This window comes from Chrysemys picta, chromosome 1, assembly GCF_011386835.1.
Source record: "Chrysemys picta bellii isolate R12L10 chromosome 1, ASM1138683v2, whole genome shotgun sequence".
NCBI classification, from domain to species: domain Eukaryota; kingdom Metazoa; phylum Chordata; order Testudines; family Emydidae; genus Chrysemys; species Chrysemys picta.
In genome coordinates, this window is record NC_088791.1 from 54683729 (window position 1) to 54703730 (window position 20002).

The 20002-nt window shown below is 39.9% G+C and overlaps 1 protein-coding gene across 5 annotated transcripts in view; it reads left to right on the forward strand.

The window, feature by feature from the left end:
• CNTN1 (contactin 1) overlaps positions 1-20002 on the forward strand; it is a 447411-nt gene that overhangs the window by 327834 nt on the left and 99575 nt on the right. For all 5 annotated transcript variants that reach the window (XM_008162506.4, XM_024100601.3, XM_065557068.1 and 2 more), the window contains 3 exons: positions 1421-1571; positions 5464-5591; positions 7753-7928. In XM_008162506.4, coding sequence (XP_008160728.3) covers positions 1421-1571; positions 5464-5591; positions 7753-7928 — 455 coding nt within the window. The remainder of the gene's footprint in view (positions 1-1420; positions 1572-5463; positions 5592-7752; positions 7929-20002) is intronic.

Consider the following 20002-nt stretch of genomic DNA (forward strand, 5'->3'; position numbering starts at 1 on the left):
AATCTCACTAATAAATTTGTCAGGTTCCCTCTTAAAGCTAATTAGGTTGCTTGCCCTCCACAATTCCTATTGGGAGGCTGTTCCAGAATCTCATCCATTCCCCTAGTCCCTCTGATGGTTAGAAACCTTCTAATTTCCAGCCTGAAATTGCTTGTGACCAGTTTATCTCCATTTGTTCTTATGCCAACATTGCCCTTTAGCTTAAATAGCTCTTCACACTCCCAGGTATTTTTACCCCTAGTGTATTTATAGAGAGCAATCATATCCCCTCTCAGCCTTCTTGCTAGACAAAACAAGCCAAGCTCTTCTAGTCTCCTCTCATAAGATAGGTCCCGCATTCCCCGATCATCCTAGTGTCTCTTCTCTGCACAGTTTCCAGTTCTGAACCTGTGCCACTTTAAATTAATCTTTCTTGAACGTGGGTGACCAGAATTGTAAGCAGTATTCCAAATGAAGTCTTATCATTGCCTTGTACAAAGGCCTTGATAGTTCTCTAGCTCTACTAGAAATGCCTCACATAATACATCCTAGGATTGCATTTGCCTTTTTCACAGCCACATCACACTGGTGGCTTATCGTCATCCTGTTATTGACCCACTATACCCAAGTGTCTCTCCTCCTCTGTCACTTCCAACAGATAAGCCTCCAGTTTGTAGTAAAAATTCTTATTATTAGACCCTAAGTGCATGGCCTTGCACTATGTATTATTGAATTTCATCCCATTTCTGTCATGCCAGTATTCAAGGTCATCCAGATCTTCCTGTATAATATTCTGATCCTCCTCTGTGTTGATGATGCCTCCCACCTTTGTATCATCAGCAAATTTTATTAGCCCACTCTTACATTTTGTGCTAGGTCATTAATAAAAATATTTAAATAAGATTTGGTCCCAAGATCGATCCTTGAGGAACTCCACTAGTAACCTCCTTCCAGTTTGATAATTCACTCTTCAGCACAACCTGTTGCCTTCTCCCCTTTTGCCAGTTCCTAGTCTACCTTGTAATCCTTGTACTGATCCAGGTCTTCCCTAATTTAACTGATAATTTCCCATGTGGTACCATGTCAAATGCTTTCCTGAAGTCCAAATATTAAAAAATCAGTTATTTTCTCAAAGAAGGAAATCAAATTAGTCTGGCATGATCTTACCTTTGGTAAACCCATGTTGCATTACATCCCCTTTACCATTTACCCTCATGAATTTAATTATTCTTTCCTTCACAATTTGTTCTAAAGTCTTGCACACTACTGAGGTCAGACTAACAGGTCTGCAATTGCCCGGATCATTCTTATCCCCTTCCTTAATTATAAATATGTATGCTTCAATACACCCAGATTATCTTTAATGTCCTAAAACAAACAGTATTACATACCTTGTCAAAAGATATGACAACAGTGTCCATATGTTGCTTTTTCTCTTTAGCTTCGCCTCCTAATTTTGAACTGAACCCAATGAAGAAGAAGTTCTTGGCTGCTAAAGGAGGCCGTGTAATAATTGAATGCAAGCCTAAAGCTGCTCCTAAAGCAAAATTCTCATGGAGCAAAGGAACAGAACTACTCGTAAATGGGAGCAGGTCAGTATTGGTTCTAGAGAGCATGATCGGTCTTAGAATAGTTTTATGATACCTGTATATTCAGCTGAAATAGAAATTTAGTTAGAGTGCAAATTTTACTATAGATTTTTAATGATTAGTGAATTCTTACAGTGAAATTGAAGCAAAGAATCATTCTTAATTAAATTCTTTATTTTTATTCTTCATTCTTAATGAAAAATTCAAAACATTAATTCTTATCTTGCATATAAATCTTCCATGTAAACTTGCAGTTCAGCTAGTACATTTATTAAGCAATAGCCATGAGATATTGGGTCTGGGTTTGGCAGGGCAGTGCTTTCATTTTTATTTAACTTTCACTTGTCCCATTTTTATTATGTTCCTGCTTGCTATTCTTCTCCAGTGTTGAAATGCAGAGGCAATTCATGAAGGAGAAAGAAAAGTTACTGACCAGTACTGGTGGCGGCATGTAGGGTATGTGTAGCTACACTCCTCAGTAAAAGCAGGCTGCATCCACACACTGTGGTGTGTAGTTACACAGTGGTGTGAAGCTACATGCCACTGTGAAAGACTGGTGGGAGGAGGCAGTTGGGAAAGGCTTTAGTGTTTCCCCACTAGCGGAGTCTTTCACTGTGGAGAGAAAAAGGTCCGGCAGCTTCCCACAGCTTGAGCCGGAAAGAGATTAAAAAGCGTGGGACTGTTCTTCTTAGAAAACAGACAACTAAGGGAGGGTATAATAGAAGTCTAAAATCATAATGGTATGGAGAAAGTGAATAAGGAAGTGTTATTTACCCATTCATATAACACAAGAACTGGGAGATCAATGGCTATTAGACAGTATGGTCAGGGACACAACCCAAAGCTGGGGATGGATGACAGGGGGCGGATCATTCAATAATTTCCCTGTTCTGTTCATTCCGTCTGAAGCATCTGGTACTGGCCACTGTTGGAAGACAAGATACTGAGCTAGATGGACCATTGGTCTGACCCAGTATGGCCATTCTTATGTGCTTATGTACTCTGAGTGTATATCCTCTGCAGATGCACAGTGGCCCTTCCTTCTCCCCACTCTTCAGTACACTCAGGAGCAGTAAATCTGGACTCAGGGCCTCTTATACTCTCAGTTTTTAAAATCAAGTTAACTATAAGTTACCTATGCTGATTATACTGCCACTACGGTTCAGAGACTTGCAAGCATGATGCACAGTTCCTATGCTGTGAAACAGCAGAGGCAATATTGCTGAAGCATGCCAATAATATGTTAATAGTCTCATGGTAATTTACAAAGGTTTCCTGCATTCTTAATTTGATATAGCATACAGATGTATTGACAAATATATATAGGGTTTTATTTTCAGAAATCTTTACTTACTCAAGGTATAATTAAAATTGATTTAATGCTTAATGTAATGTTTCTCCAATTTATTTAATTTAAATATATACACCACTGTGTTCTTCAGTTTCTTGTTTTTGTCATAGCTGTCTAGCCCAGTGGTCTCCAAACTTTTTTGATCGTGCACCCCATCAGTAAAAAAATTTTGAGCATGCATCCCCCTGCCGCCCCGGCTCTTCCATTTTTGCCAAAGCAAAAAAAAAAAAAAAAAAAAAAGGCCGCTCGGATTCCCACCCGAACTGTCGAAGCAAATAAATAAATAAATAAGTGCTTCTCCTGCCACGCACTCCCAAGGATTCTCTCGCGCACCCCACTTTGGAGACCACTGGTCTAGCCTACTTTAAGCTCATCCTTTGCCAAAATAAACCACTGTAGTGGTTTAGCCTATGTAAAGGTGGCTTATTTCTAAACATCCCATGCACTATAGAAGTCACCTTTTAAATGCTATATTAAATGAGATTTTCAAAGCTTTAAACCCAATACTCAGAGAATTTCCCTGGCTGCAGATAAACTTCCTCAAAAAACTAATTTAAAATATCAGAGTTAGCCTAAAAGGGAGTGCTCAATTTTCAACACTAACTTATAACTGTTTAAAACGCAGCATTTAGAAAGTTTAGAAAATTTTAATTTGCAAAGTGTAAAAATCTGGAGCTGATTCATGACTGTTACCCCACAGCAAGTAGAAATCTACCCATGGATAGAAATGAATTAATGTTAATTAATGTTAATTAGCAAGGGATGTCCTTGCATTTATATATAAAATTCTAAGGAAGACCGAAAGCATTCATTAGCCTTATTTCATATAGCAAAAAAGAGTTAATTCAGAATGTGCATAAGGAATCAGTTTTGAAGAGCTGTTAGTAAATTCCACCAGAATCTAAAATAATGACCCTTGCTTGTCCTCCATTGCTATTTCATGTCTGTTGGTGGAGAAACCAAGAATTTTGTTTAAATATTAAGTTTTTCCCAAGGGATATTGCCCTCAATTAAATAGATGTCATTATGCCAACACTTGCTGCCCATCAACCTTGTAGGGTATGTCTACACTGCAGTAAAACACCAGTAGCTGGCCCATGTCAGCTGATTCAGGCTCGCAGAGCTCAGACTATAAAATTGCAATGTAGTGCTGGCTGGAGCCTGAACTCTGGGACCTTCCTAGAACCAGACTTCTACACTGCAATTTTATAGCCCTACAGTCAAAGCCCCGCGAGCCTGAGTCAGCTGACACAAGCCAGCAGCGCGTGTTTTATTGCAGTGTAGACATACCAGTAGTGTCCCATTCTATACATGGGGCCGATCCTCATCAAGTCCCTTGAGTAGATTTACTGGAGTCCATTTGACATGATCTGAGCTGCTCTACCACATATCATCAGTAGAAAGACATGGTTCGTTCAAGCCTATAGGAGCTGCACAAAAGCTCAAAGATGGGTTTCCATATCTGTGAGGGGAACATTTTGTCTTCTGAAATAGAATTCATCTTCACAGTTGGCAAGCTGCTGGTGCTCCTTAGCAAGCAACGATTACATTGAATTATCCTGTCTTACATCCCTCTTTAAAATCTACCTCTGCCATGATGCTTATGAATCACTGCCACCTGGAATTGGTTAGGCTGGTGACTGCCTGTGGCTCCTGATTCATGTAAATATACCTATCTCTACCTGCCCCCACCCAACCCCATTTGTTTGTTTATTCTTCTGTCAGATTGTGAGCTCTCTGTTCCAAACTCCCTTTGTTTCACTCACTGCCTGGCACAGTGGGGCCCCGATCCCTGACTGAGGCCTCGTGGTGGTTTCTACAGCATAGATTTATTTAATAATTTATTTGCAAACTAATTCTAATTATTTTATCTAGATGTTAAAATATGATATTACTTCAAGAGAGAGACTATAATTAGTGGTATATTGTTTTTAAAAAGGGGATTTTGAGATGAGGGGTTTTGAAGGAATGTGTCAGAGATTTCTTGGATTTATGCACTATTTGTTCACCACACGTGATGCAAGTTCAAATCCTAGCTCATGTTCTCAGTGAAAATGTGACTGGTTGTCTCATGCCAATCCATAGTGAGCATTTGTCTATACAGTTTGTACTCTTGGAAGTCCCAGCTCAAAATAACCCAGGAGTGAAATTGCAGGGAGGTGATAAGTCAAAATATCATTAATGTTGACAGGAATAGCTTCCTTAGCACCTAGTTTTAGTCACTCTAATTAGTCTTGCACTTATTTGAGTATTAAACTTGCAAAACGAAAAGAAAATATATTTGAGAGAACAAAAATAAGTGAAAATAATCCCCCCAAATGTAAATTGTATGCTTTATTCCAAATCCCATTAACCATGCTAAACTCTGTTTAAATCACAATGGGGTACTGGAGCATATATAAAAGCAATAGTTAGACATCAGCCATTGAGAGACCCTTAAGATCTTTGTTTTGACTTATTTAGGAATTTCCACTGGAAATACTTTGTTCTTTCTGATGCAAATAACTATTTTAACTCACAGTATATTTTTCACACTTTCAATAGGATATCTATTTGGGATGATGGTAGCCTGGAAATTGTTAATATCACAAATCTGGATCAAGGCAGCTACACGTGTTTTGCAGAAAATAACCGAGGAAAAGCTAACAGTACTGGTACTCTGGAAATCACAGGTAAAACTCCATTTTTGTTAGTTCATTTCACATAACATGCCTCAATTTAAAATTATAAAGCTTTGCTTTATAAGATTTCCCTTTAAGACTTTCCCTGCAAGCCATTTTATGTTATTTCTTTCCAGCTGAATTGAACTGAATTGCCCATTAAGAGATAGATTATGGCTTTTAAACCACAGCTCTAAATAGGGGGAGCATGCAACTGCGCCATTCCAGGAGGAGCAAAGGAAAGGAAGTGTCTCAGTTCTTCTACCAGTGCTGTTCCTTCCACAGGAGAGTCAATAATCTGATCCATCCATTCAGATGGTGCTGATATCTCTCCCTCATGCACTAGGCCAACACTGCAGCCCAACACACAGAGCGATGGGTCCATGACCATCCTCTTCCATGCCTCTCCGTGGCTCCTCTCTACTTCTTTTTCAGAGCATTGGGGTAGTGAGCATGGCAATTAAATAAATCATTTATTTGAATTTGTAATGTGGGATCATTCATCCAAATAAACGCACCACTGTAACACATTCCAGTACTCGATTCAGATGCTGATGTACTTAATCACACCTTTTACAACCCTGTCAGATAACTAAATAGCTGAAGGGAAGAGGAAGGGAATATAATGTTCATGAGCACTTCTGTCTGCCAGGCCTCTGGAAAACCACCTATGTGTTAAATGTATATGAAAAGATAGCATTTCCTGCAGCCAGAATGAGCATGTCCCTTGCAATGCAACTTTAACCAACAGAAACAGTGAAAGGCTAACTGGCAGATTTCAAAACTTGGTATCTGTCATGGGCACATAAGAATTTCCTCTAGCACTGTGTCCACACCATGGGGTGTAACTACACATGCCAGTGAAAGACTCTGGTAGTGGGGAGGCAGCGCAGAAAGGTTTCAGCCACTCTCCACTGCCAGAGATTTTCACTGTGGTGAGGAAAGGCTCTGGCGGGGGCAGACAGCAGGAAAAGTCTGAGTCTTTGCCTGCCACCTCCCCACTGCTGGAGTTTTTCACGGTGGTGGGGAAGGACTCCAGCAATAAGAGCCATTGGAGTCTTTCTCCACTGCCTCCTCCCTGCCAGAGCCTTCCCCCACTACTGGAGTCTTTTCCTGTGGTCGTGGAAAGCTCCAGAAGAGCCAGTGGGAAGGCAGCAGGGTACTACACTGCTAAAAACAGCACTGTAGATGAGAGTCACAGCTTGGGCAAGTAGAGCTCTGTGCAGGGTATGTACTTGTGTACCTTTCCTCACCCTTCAGGCAGCTCTTTACTTGCATAAGCCATGCCTCATGGTCTATGCTGTTGTTTACACCTGTGCTGGGGGCCTACATGAGTATGTATATGACCCGCCTCTGAAAGACGAGTGCAGTGCAGATATACCCTAGAATACCTCTAGGTTGATAGAAGACTCTACAATACAAAACAAAATCCAGCAACAATTATAAAATCAGCTACCAAATGTACATGCACATGGCTAGAATACCATTCCCTTCTGTTATGCTAAGCTCTTTGGTATCAAAGCATGTGTCAGCTAAATTAGATCTGTACAGCAAGATCCCTGAGGGATTTCATGGAGTCCCCTGCTCTTCTTCTTTTCTTGATTATAGTAAGCTCTGATTATACATATTTTTCTTCTTTGCTTCTATTCTCTTCTGTCCCTTCCCATCATAGCTATTTGCATTACATGCAGAATTAAACATTCTTTCTTAATAGACACATTAGAATCCCCCTTTCCAGGGTGAAGTAATGGAAATGAGAGTACTAAGCAGAGCTCCCCATTCTTTAATTATGTTTAAAAAAAAAAAGCCAGGATTGTTATGAACAAAAAACTACACAATGGGTCATGCAAAATAGATCATCTGTCTTCTACACATGAAATAGTCTGTGAATAAAAATAAGTCAGCATAGTTTTTTATAGTCGTCATGATCAAGAGGCTAAAATGTGTATTATCAGAGAATGAGCAATCAAAAGCCAAGACATTTCATTTGTAAGGGTGTCACTTTTCTTAGGCTAGAACCTCTCTGTTCTAATCAGTGTTCCTCTTTGAAATGTAGTTGCATAAATAACATGTAAATCAGTTTGTTCTTTTCATGTATAATGAAACAGCTAGATTTGCATCTGTATAGTCACTTGTTTATTAGAATTTTCCACATTTTCTTTTAACTTCACAGAAGCTACAAAGATTACCTTAGCACCAACTAATGTTGATGTCACAGTTGGAGAGAATGCCACCATGCAGTGTATTGCATCCTATGATACCACGTTAGATCTGACATTTATTTGGTCTCTAAATGGCTACATGATAGATTTTGAAAAAGAGCATGATCATTACGAAAGGAGTGTTATGGTAAGATTTTGCAGACTCTCATTTGATACGCTAAACTCTGGTTTTCAGTATCATGAAACACATCGTGTTTTCTGTATATTCTAGTTTATTGGTTCATACCCAGGAAAATGCATCTGGAATCACCTATTTAAAGAGGCCTAAAAATATAAAACAAGGATCAAGGCCTCTAAATGTTGTTTACAGTTCATTAGTTACTTCATAATGGAGAAGTGAAGAGATTGTTTGTAAAAGTTTGTATGTTCTCCTAACCTTTTTCTTTAGCGGTTCCCATTTTTCACTGTAACAGCTTTTGTGGAATCCCCAATCACCAAACTAGAGCTCATTGAATTCTGATTAATAAATTGTCTGAAAACGCCACTCTCTTTTTCTGATTGTGAATAGTTCACAAACCTCTACTGACTTATTTGAATAGTTTAAATGAATGAATTGCAGCCAGTGTGCTGTGTCAAATGAATCACTTTGACTCCTAACTATGTGCTATTCATGCAGTGAGAGTCTCAGAGGGCCAAATTGTGTGAGCCCTACTCTCCCCACAAGTTTTCCTCTTGACTTCAATAGGAGTACTTTTGTGAATAATTTTTTACTAGTGTGAATAAGGGACTTGCAGTCTGGTCCATAGTGTTGTTTCTAAATGGCTGACTGAAACATTTAAAATTAAAGAACAAGGAATAATAAATGATAGATATTGAATAGTGTGGAAGAAAAGAGAGTCTTTGCTCTCAGGTTGGTTGCAACAAGTCAGAGACAGTTTATTTTCCTGACACTTGCAAGGGGAGAGTACACCCAGACAGGGGTTCCCCCCGTCCCAGGCAGGTCTCCATTAGATACACAATTAGGGCAAGCATTTATACCTTTTGTTACAGACAATAATGATCAACAACCGCATCTGGTTTATACATATTCTTTCTGATATCTTACTTTTCTCAGCAGTTCCTGCTACACTCTGTATTCCATTCTTATCTAACACAAGGTCGAAAAACAGTATCTCTTACAGTTATTTTGTTCCACTCACTTTCTACTTGCCCAGGCCCTGCCTGAAATCTCGCATTATTAGAGCTGGTGTTAGCCTGACTCTTACTTTATTCCTAAAAGTTAAGATATCTGCGTTCAAATTCCCTTTATCCTTTTCTCTGCTTCTACAATAGGTAGGCTGTCACGGAACATAGCACAAATAATCTTTAAAGGGAAAGGTATTTGTCTTCCAGAAGCTGGATGACAGGGGATGGATCACTCAATAATTGCCTTCTTCTGTTCATTCCCTATAAAGTATCTGGCACTGGTGATTGTCGGAAGACAGGATACTGGGCTAGATGGACCATTGGTCTGACCCAGTATGGCCATTCTTATGTTCTTATATGTGTGTATTCCTTATTCCTGTCTGTGCTCTTCTAATGAACATTTCCAGGGCCTGGCACAGGATAATGAATAGGAGAAAAAAATTCAATAAGTACTCAGTCCTAAACAAGCTAATTCAAAGTCACTCATTTTGGCACACATAAAGAGACATCCCAGATACTGTTAATGAGCATGTGGGGTTACCCCATTCCATCTGCTAGGCCATTTCTCTGGCAAAATTTTTGTCTTGAGCATAAATCTTCTCTGGTTCAGTGTGTCCCCTGATGTCATGTTTTAGCAAACTATCTGCAACACTTGAGGGTCCTACACTGCATATATTTATTTCCATTTGCAGAAAGCCTCTATGTCATAGCTCTGTGCTTGGACCAAATTTAAATTGTATAAAAACACACAACAATCAATACAAAATACAAACAAATTATCCAACCCAAACCACACAATCTGAAAAAATATTAGCCCAGAATAAATATCAATAAAATAATTATCCCCACATCCAGCCATTCTTAATCTTCAACACTCCCCCCCTTATTGAAATCCCAAGAAAAACAGTGGATTTTGCATCGCTAAGCTCCACCTACAATATTACCTACATTTTAACACTCCATTCCATGGAGTCTTTCTGATTCCTAGACCTGCAAAGCTGTCTGATTTGGTGATAGCTAGTTGGGTTCCTTTTTCCGCTCTCTATTTTTTAAATATCATTCCTAATAGCTGCAAATAAAAGTAAATTACAAATATTTTACAAATCTGAAGCAGAACTAAAAATAAGATTTGCATAGTCACAGTAGTTAACATGGGGCTGTAATCATAAACATAAAAAATGAAACGTTCTGCCTAGGAGCATGCATATGATATCAGCAGTCCCACATGCATAATATCAGCAGTCCCGCAAGACCAAATTAGCCAGTCCCAACTGCTGTTTAGAGCTAGTTCAAATGTTTTTAACAGGACAGTTTTCTGTCAAAAAATACAGTTTAATCGAAATTGAAGTGTTTCATGAGAATGTGTCGATTATGACCAATTTTTCAATAGGAAAATGTCAAATGTTTCAATTAATTTAATATAGACTTGTGTATTATATTAAAATATTAATTTTATGTTAAATTTATATATATTTAATACTCTGTGTATATATGTAACAAATATTTAGTAATGAAATCAAGAGTCAAAACGAAACACTTCAACACTATCAAAATGAAATGTTTTGATGGTCCTGAATCAAAATTCTCTTATTGTGAAGGTTTCTAGAAGCCCTATTAGTATCTTTCAATGAGAGTCTGTGTGGACTTTCCTTTCTAGGGTTCTAATGCCAGTTTAAGGGCACTGAAGCTCAAAGTCTCAATGTTCCTTCAAAGTACCTTACAGAAATCTGTGTCTATCGAAACTCCAGTAGCAGCATACTAAACATCTCTAGAAATGTACTTTACACTTATTTCAGGAATTATGAGATGTATAGATCTACCTCATTGTCATCCGAAGAAAATGATATTTTCCATGTTTACATCTGAGGATTGCTTTATTGATGTGTGTTTAAATTTGCACTTCTGCACTGTTCAGTGCATATAGAGTATTTTGCAGAAGCCTGAAATTACAGCTTGCAGACAGCTCTTCTCTTAGATAACAGCAGAAATGAAATCTTAGTATCTGTCAAACCCTTCCTTAAAAAATACAAGAGGTGGGAAAATATAAAGAAGAAAGCCCTCTACTAGACAGAAAAAAAACATCTCTGTCTTGTAAGAGAGCAAAGTAAAAACACACCTAATTTTTTGTCTTGGTCCTTGAGCTTAGTCCCCTGACCGCAGTCATTTAGAGAAGTTATTTAGGCTTGGGTTCAATTATGTACCACTAAACCGCAGACTGGGTTTGGAAGTGTGGATAAATCAAGTGCTTTGGTATGTAGTAAGGAAGAAAATTCATTGACATGAGGATTTCCCCACCTTAGCCTGAGTAACACCAAAGGAAAAAATATATAGAATGGCTTTATGCAGTGGCTGAACTTTGTCAATCTGTTGGCCATGTGCAGATCCTAGGATTTTTATCCAAAAAACATATTGAACAGGAGCCATAACTTTACACCAGTGGCTATTTATGTGGTACAAGATTTTACTTGTAATAGTGCCACTACAGGGAAACTCAAATAATTTTTAAGCAAATTAATTTTAATGTCCCGTCCTGATACTGAAGATGTTTCTGAAGAAGTCTAGCAAAGTACTTCAGGGAGAACATACCGTGACCCACTACCCAATGGCAAGCAACCCACTGAGGGTATTTGTGCAAGTCCTGAGGGTGCCAACTCCTCAAAACAGCCATCTACCCCACCCATGCCATTCAAGAGATGATCTCTGGACCTGCTTCTCTGCAGCTGTTTATAGCTGTACCGTGAGGGTAGAACACCACCATTCTGATTTTGGTGGCATTTTTTGCACTCGCTCTACACAAGATGTAAATGATTGAACAAAGCAGTGGAGAATCCCACCCTACGACTCCATCTGCTGGAGCAGAAACATCTACTTCATATGAGTTTTTCTACTCTTAACTAACTTAACTAGTTTTGTTGCAGATACTCTTTGACCCCCTTCCACCATTTGCTCCATCCTCTGCAGTTGGTTTGACTTCAAGTGTATGCAAGGACTTGGAACAAATTTTGAAGGAGAAAGTAGTTAAGAACATAGAGATAAACAGTAACTAGGATAAAATGCAACATGGTGTTACAAAAGATAAATCATGCCATACCAAACTGATCTCCTCCTTTGAGAAGATAACTGATTTTTTTAGACAAAGGAAATGCAGTAGCTCTAATCTACCTGGATTTCAGTAAGGCATTTGATACAGTTCCACATGGGAAATTATTCGTTAAATTGGAGAAGGTGTGGATTAATATGAGAATTGTAAGGTGGATAAGAAAATGGTTAAAGGGGAGACCTCAACAGGTCATACTGAAAGGTGAATGGCCAGGCTGGAAGGTCAGATTACTAGTGGAGTTCTTCCAGGATCAGTTATGGTACCAGTCTTATTTGACATTTTTATTAATGACCTTTGCACAAAAAGTGGAAGTGTGCTAATAAAATTTGCAGATGACACAAAGTTGGGAGGTATTGCCAATACAGAGGAGGACCAGAATATCATACAAGAAGATCTGGATGACCTTGAAAACCGGAGTAATAGAAATGGGATTAAATGTAATAGTGCAAAATGCAAGGTCATGCATTTATGGACTAACAACAATATTTTTTTCTATAAGCTGGGGATTTATGAGTTGGAAGCTATGAGGAGGAAGACCTGGGTATATTGGTTGATCACAGGTTGACTATGAGCCACCAATGTGATGTGACTATGAAAAAGGCTAATGCGATCCTAAAATGCATCAGATGAGATATTTCCAGTAGAGACAGGGAAGTGTTAGGACCATTATACAAGGTATTGATAACACCTCGTCTGGAATACAGTGCGCAATTCTGGTCTCCCTTCTTTAAGAAAGATTAATTCAAATTGGAACAGGTTCAGAGAAGGGCTACTAGCATTTTCAGAGGAGTGGAAAACCTACCTTATGAGGGGAGACTCAAAGAGCTTGGCTTGTTTAGCCTCACCAAAAGAAGGCTGAGGGACGATATGATTGCTTTCTATAAATACATCAGAAGGAAAAATACCAGGGAGGGTGAGGAGTTATTTGAAATTAAGTGTCAATGTTAACACAGAACAAATGGATATAATCTGTCCTTCAACGAGTTTAGGGTTGAAATTAGACGAATGTTTCTAACATTCAGAGGAGTGAAGTTCTATGACAGCCTTCCAAAGGGAGCAGTGGGGTCAAAAAACCTAACTGGCTTCAAGACTGAACTTGATAAGTTTATGGAGGGGATGGTGTGATGAGACTACCTAGAATGGCATGTAGCTGATCTGCGACTGCCAGCAGCAAATATCTCCAATGACCAGAGATGGGACACTAGATGGGGAGGGCTCTGAGTTACTACAAAGAATTCTTTCCTGGGCTGAGTCTTGGCTGATGGGTCTTGTCCACGTGCTCAGGATTAAACTGATCACCATATTTGGGATCAGGAAGGAATTTTCCCCAGGTCAGATTGGCAGAGACCCTGGGGTTTTTTTTTGCCTTCCTTTGCAGCATGGGGTAAGGGTCCCTTGCAATTTTAAACTAATTGGTGGATTCTCCATAACTTGAAGTCTTTAAATCATGATTTGAGGACTTCAGTAACACAGTCAGAGGTTATGGGTCTATTACAGGAGTAGGTGAGCGAGGTGCAATGTGCAGGAGATCGACTAGATGATCATGATGGTCCCTTCTGGCCATAAAGTCTATGAGTCTATCCCTTTCTGTCTGGATCTGAGGTTTGTATTTATGTAATTGTTTGGGGTTGGGATTTGTGGTTATATTTAATAATCAGGAATAATGTTGTGGTGGTTCTAAAAATTCTTGGAGTTTCATACAAGTTTCTGCCTAGAATATTGTATATGAAATGCCCATCACCAGTTTATTTCTTCATTTTATTCATATATATTCCTGCTATTTCATCTGTTTATTTATTTCATTTATTGTTACATTCATGCTTTTTATGCCGCTTTTATGCGTGCTTGTACCTGAGAGTTTTCACTCTTTCCCTAAAAAGAAGAACAGGAGTACTTGTGGCACCTTAGAGACTAACAAATAAGCTTTGCATCCAAAGAAGTGGGCTGTAGTCCACGAAAGCTTATGCTCTAATAAATTTGTTAGTCTCTAAGGTGCCACAAGTACTCCTGTTCTTCTTTTTGCGGATACAGACTAACACGGCTGTTACTCTGAAACCTGTCACTCTTTACCTAGCTTTGCTGGATCCATATTGCAGTTCTTCCTTTCAGCCACCAGGTGGCACCCTTGTATACGATTTCCAGTTCAGTAGTAACTGGGGCTTTAAACAGCCTCTAACCAAACCTACTTGGTGGAACTGGTAGAATCACATTTTGCCATGCAACTTTTCATAAACATAAAAAGATAAATATTCCATTATTAACATTACAATTGTTATATGTGCCGCAATTTCCTGTAGCTTAAGGAGCTTCATAGATCTTTCAAATAATAGGGGGCTATCAATTTATGGTGAGAATGCAGATCAAAATGCTGACATCTAATAGCATCCTTCAGTTGCTAAAATAATGCTACTATTGTTGTCATAAACACATAATGAAATGATAAAATTTATGTAAATAGCTGAATAAATCTTTTGTCTTGAGCTGGAAGCTTTGGTAGTGCCATCGGTTGCTGAAGACAGAACTAATTTGCATTTCATTAGCACTACAGCTCGTTTTTCAGAAGAAAACTTGTCAGTGTTGTTTTCATCTCACATGACAAATTATGACATTGCTATCTAAATGAAACAATATGTATTTAAATTTTAGTGCATGTTCTTTTCAAATAGTTTCTACATTAACAGTTCGCTTTCAGGGTTCTCCTAAACTGAACATTGTTCAACTTTGTGTTTGTTTGCCTAGTTATTTGATTGAGTAGTTCAACATTATCATATTCTTTCAAATACTTAGAGAAATAACTATGGAGATTTAGCACTTCAAGCTCTCTCAACGCCTCTGATGATTCAACATTTATTTACTGAATTGTTTTTATCATGTATATTTAAAGACTGAAGAGTTTACTGTTGTTAGACTTTAAAAAATTAATATCCACTATCTAGAGAAATATTAAAATATTTTTATTACCAAAAGTATTCTTAAATAGCTATCCACACTGAAAATAAAGGGATATATTTTCCCTGTGATATGTATATGGAATATGTATTCATATTAATATGCATGCATAGAGGAGAAAATGGACCTCATAATCTCATTTGGTGCAGTAAGATTTGGATAAGACCTCAAAGAAAGTCCACATTTAGACTGCGTTCTCTTTTTTTGTCCTCTGAGAATTGGAGCACCTCTCAGAACATGTCCTCTTTGCTCCACCTTGGTTGCTTCCTTATCTGGTGGAGGCGTTCCTCCAGTGTGCAGAGGGTTCCCCTGAAGGCCACATCTGCAGAAGCACAAGAAACAATAAACAGAAGCATGATTGTTAGTTCACACACAGCATCGAATCATTACAGTAAAATACACCTCTTTTAACATATGAATCACTTTCTCAGTGTCCCGTGGCAAGCACACATTTTGACAAACACTTTGAACATGGTGAGTTCGGCCTGGGTGGGGATTGAGCGTTAAAGATGGGGCAGAGGTCTAGGTGTTTTTTTTTTTTAGGGGGATCAGTGCAAGCAACTAGGGACAATATTGTAAATTCTGCTACCGTTTTCCACAGGAGGGGTGATCATAGCCACTATCTCATTCCTGAGGGTAAGCAAGGATGCAAGGGTGCATATTCTGCATGTGTACAGTTTCCGACCTGAGCCCTATGCTGCTTGCCTCTCTGCTGCTTTGGTCCCGGCACAGGTGATTAGCGCAGGAAAGTTTCCTACCATGGGGGAAGGAACAAAGCAGCTCTGCCAAGGAACCTACAGCAGAGGATTGGCGAGTACCTCCAGAAAAATTTCCTAGAGATCTCTCTGGAGGATTCCCATCAAATTTTGGTGTGCATTAACACACTGTTCCGCCACACTACTTAGCTGCACTGGGGAATGTGAGCACACGCAAACACAGCTAGTCTTGTACATTTCTATCCCTTCACCCACTTCTAGAATATACAGAGCAAAGGACAACTCTACCTCATATAACCGAGCAGCATCAACTCAAAAAGATCACTTTCCTCTTCGACATCATGCGCACAATAGACGGACTGCTGGGACTGGCTAGACCCCTTCAGAGTGGAAAAGAGGTCCTGAGTCGCTGCGCCACTGGACGACCCTGCCATGTGCTTCACGTTGTCTTCCAACTCAACCTCCTCATCCACGACTTTGTCCTCGGGTTTGAGTCCACTGTGGACTTGACTTAAAAAAACAAGACCAAGTCCAGGACTCTTGCAGGTGGATGTGGGGTAACCGCCAAGGATGGTGTCCAGCTCCTTATAGAAGCAGGAGGTCTTTGGTGCAGCACCAGAGCAACTGTTTGCCTCCCTTGCCTTCTAGTACACCTGCCTCAGCTCCTTTATCTTCTCATGGCACTGCTGCATGTCCCGTTCATAGCCCTTATTCATCAAGCCACAAGAAATCCGACTTAGGTATTGACGTTCCTATGGCTAAAGCATAGCTGAGAATGCACAGCCTCCTCTCCCCACAGACCCAGCAGATCCAACAACTCATGTATGTTCCAAGCAGGAGCGCGTTTGCTGAGTGGAGCTGCCGTGGTCAGCTGGGAAGATGCAATGTGAGCTCTCCATGCCGAGCAAACAGGAAGTGGAATTTCAAAAGTTCCTGGGCCTTTAAAGGGGCAGGGCAGAGGCCTGATTACCTGGGTGCAGGGCAGCGGAGTTTGAACTGCTGACCAGAGTGGTCGGGATGGACATTGTGGGACACGTCCTGGAGGCCATTTAAAGCGACATAACCCAGTGCGGGGTCTACGCTGATACTTTGTCAATATAACTTTGCACAAAAAGCTCTATGCCTCTCGTGGAGGTGGTTTTATTTTGTCAGCAAAGCCGGAGAGTTTTGTTGGAAGGAGGAGCATGGCAGTGTGTACACTGTTTTGTTGATGAAACCTGACTTCTGTGGACAAAATTGGGAATGTGTAGACAAGGCCTTAGATGACAGTGGATCTAATATTTTTTTCACCTCTGTTTTTCTTTAATAAAAACTAAACTAGATTGCTACAGATAAATCCATAAACTTGTTGAGATGATCTGGCAGATCAGTTTTATTCAGAAGAGTTAAAATATGGAATATATGTTTGGATTTAAATGCTCTAAAGAGTTTTGAGCCATTTTTGAGAAGAGAGGACTGAAAGACATAATGACATAGGAAGTGGAGGCTGAGATAAACTTAGAAAATTGGATTGTTGGGGGCATATGGTCTTTTTCCTGCCCTGCACATCTCTAATATTACCACTGGGGTTTCCAAAGGAGACTAAGGGGCTCAGTTCCCATTCACCCTTTGTAAATCCCAGCCAGTATCTGTAAGGTATATTTCATTATGAGATCCATGGCTCCTTTTAGACCAAAATTTACTCTGTCCCTCAACATCTTGGTGATTTCTTACTGTTAAAGTAAGACATGCTGAATCTGGAAACTAAGGCTATAGAAAATTACAGGCATAACTTAATAAAGAAACAAATCCCACATAAATTTGTGATCTTCATTGTGTCTTTTATACCTTGTCTGTCAACAGTCCCATCTGGCTGAGCATGTCCTGCAGGCTACAGAGTCATCACAAGTGTGCACAACCCCAGGGGCCGTGGCATTTGCTGTCTTGTTTTTTTAAGTCAACTCTGGACTCCTGCCACTAGGGGTTGCTTTGATTAGTGGAACCCTAGCTGGTGGCTGCCCCCCTCTCTCTGCCTCAGTTACTCCTTTGTGATTCCTCCGGCTCTGAATGCAGAGCAGAGGTGAAGCAGGTAGAGGAGGGGAGGGGAGCACTCAGCAAACACCTCCTACCTCCTTAGCAGAGTCGGTGAGTGTGAGCGGGAGTGGTGGTGTGCGTCTGCCTTCCTCTGGGACCTTGGGGACAAGAGGAGAGTGTTAGGGAAAGGATATAGAGTACCTAGTAAGAGAGAGATCAGATATGTATATCCCCTGGAGTTATAGACCACATGGGCAGGACGGATGGTCCAGTGGCTAGTGTAGGACATAGGATACCATACCTGGGTTCAATTCCCTGCTCTGCCATGCACTTCCTCTGTGACCTTGGGCAAGTCAGTTACCCTCTCTGTGCCTCAGTTCCACATCTGTAAAGTGGGGATAGTAATGCTTCCCTACCTCACAGAGGTGTTGTGAGGATAAATACGTTCAAGATTGTGAAGCACTTTAAGATCTACTGGTGAAAAGTGTGTATAAGAAATAGGCATTGATATTATTTATTAAAGAGGTGAGATGGGTTTGCCACCTGCCCACTGAACACAGCAGAAGAGGCTAGTAGACTCTGGAGCCTCCTTTCAAGAAGACAACTTGAGGACATGGGAATTCAGTTTAGGATGAAGATTGTGTGGGAACTAGTACAGAGGCTCAAGGTGTTGCATGGGGTCTCCACTACTTTAGATAAGATCTCAACATCTGGGTACTTAGCTGAATGCTGAACTTTGGAGGTTCTCCCATCACTGTTTGTAGTGTTACTGTATCCAAAAGGTGAGTCTATCATGGTGGTTTTGAGCTCAAGAAAATTATTTGTATTAAAAATCTAAAATTCACCAGGTGCTGCACACACCACCGCTTGGCTGCTGGTCATTTAGCATCCACCAGCCAACCTGTTAATTTGGAGAATTGCCCTGAGTTGGGCAGGGAAATCAATAATTGGCCACTGGTTGCACGCTTTGAAGGGCAGTCCCCTACATTTGAGTTTTGACAACTTGCAAGCTGTGTAATGCTTTGTGATCACTTCCTATGAAAGCTCAGTGTCCCATGGAGTCTCACAATTGCCAAGGAAGTATTTCAGTATGGAGGCTGCTAAATTGGGTTAATCAGAGGTGTATAGAGAATTTGCTGCTGCTTGTTTTAAAGTTTTTGAAGAAGAAATGTATCCTTGTAAGTGGTCTCATTAGAGGAACATATGGTTGTCATTTGTAATGGTTTCTTCTGAGATAGTATGCCTATAGCCGCTTTGGGACCTCCGTTGTCATCTTTTTTTTTTTTTAACTTCTTAAATGCATAAGAATTGGAAGCTTCAAAAGAGGCATTGTATTCCCATTCTCAGAAGGAAAGTTTCAAAGATGGCAGCCACTAATTGGACTAAATAGAGGTGGTGTTAATAGTGTTTTTAAACATTTTTCATGTTTAATAATGCTTATTGAGTATTATGAGCCCGTGTTGAAAGTATGTTGCAGGACTTTTCCGTTCATGTGGTAAAGTTATATTGCAGTGTGCAGTAGCTGTGTGTGAGTGATTTTTAGCCCTTCTTTCCTCAGGCAGCATGTCTGGTCCTTGTGGCAAATATTGCCTGCATCCAATATAGTGGTTCTAATCTCAGTCCCTTCAGGGGTAGGGCCACCTTAAAGGGCATACAGTTCCTGATTTTATCCATCTTGTCTCCAGTTTATCCTGAAAGTCTGGCAAATCATTCTGTCAATCCTCTTAACATCTGACAGCTAATTACCTTGCCAGCAATTGCAATTTATTCCTCCTCCATATATCAGCTTCTGTGCCCCTTAGCTTATGCAAAAAGTTGTATAGAATTTTATTTTTAACAGATTTCTTCAACTAACTCCATCCACCCCCATATCTCAAATGCCCAAACATAGATCTTCTATTATAGAATTGGAAGTGAAACTTTGCTATGGAATTCCCCTGCCTGCTAGGGAATTCCAGCCGAGGATTTTCAGACATGGTACATTTGATCATCTTTCACATCAATTATCTTTACAGACGCTGCCCGGGTTACACAAGACCCAACTTACTCAAATTCGCACTTACGGAAAAAGTTCTATAAGCCAGAAATAGGATTTTCGAGTTGCGTAAATTTTTGCGTAACATATGGGTATACGTTTCTGACTTACACAAAATTCAAGTTATGCAAGGCTTTCCGGAACGGAACGATTACATAAGTCGGGGGCATCTGTACTTCGCTGTTTTCTCAAAAACATTTTTTCATGCAAATATTAATTAGTTCAACCAAGCCCTCTCCACAATCTGAAAGCACATAAAGATT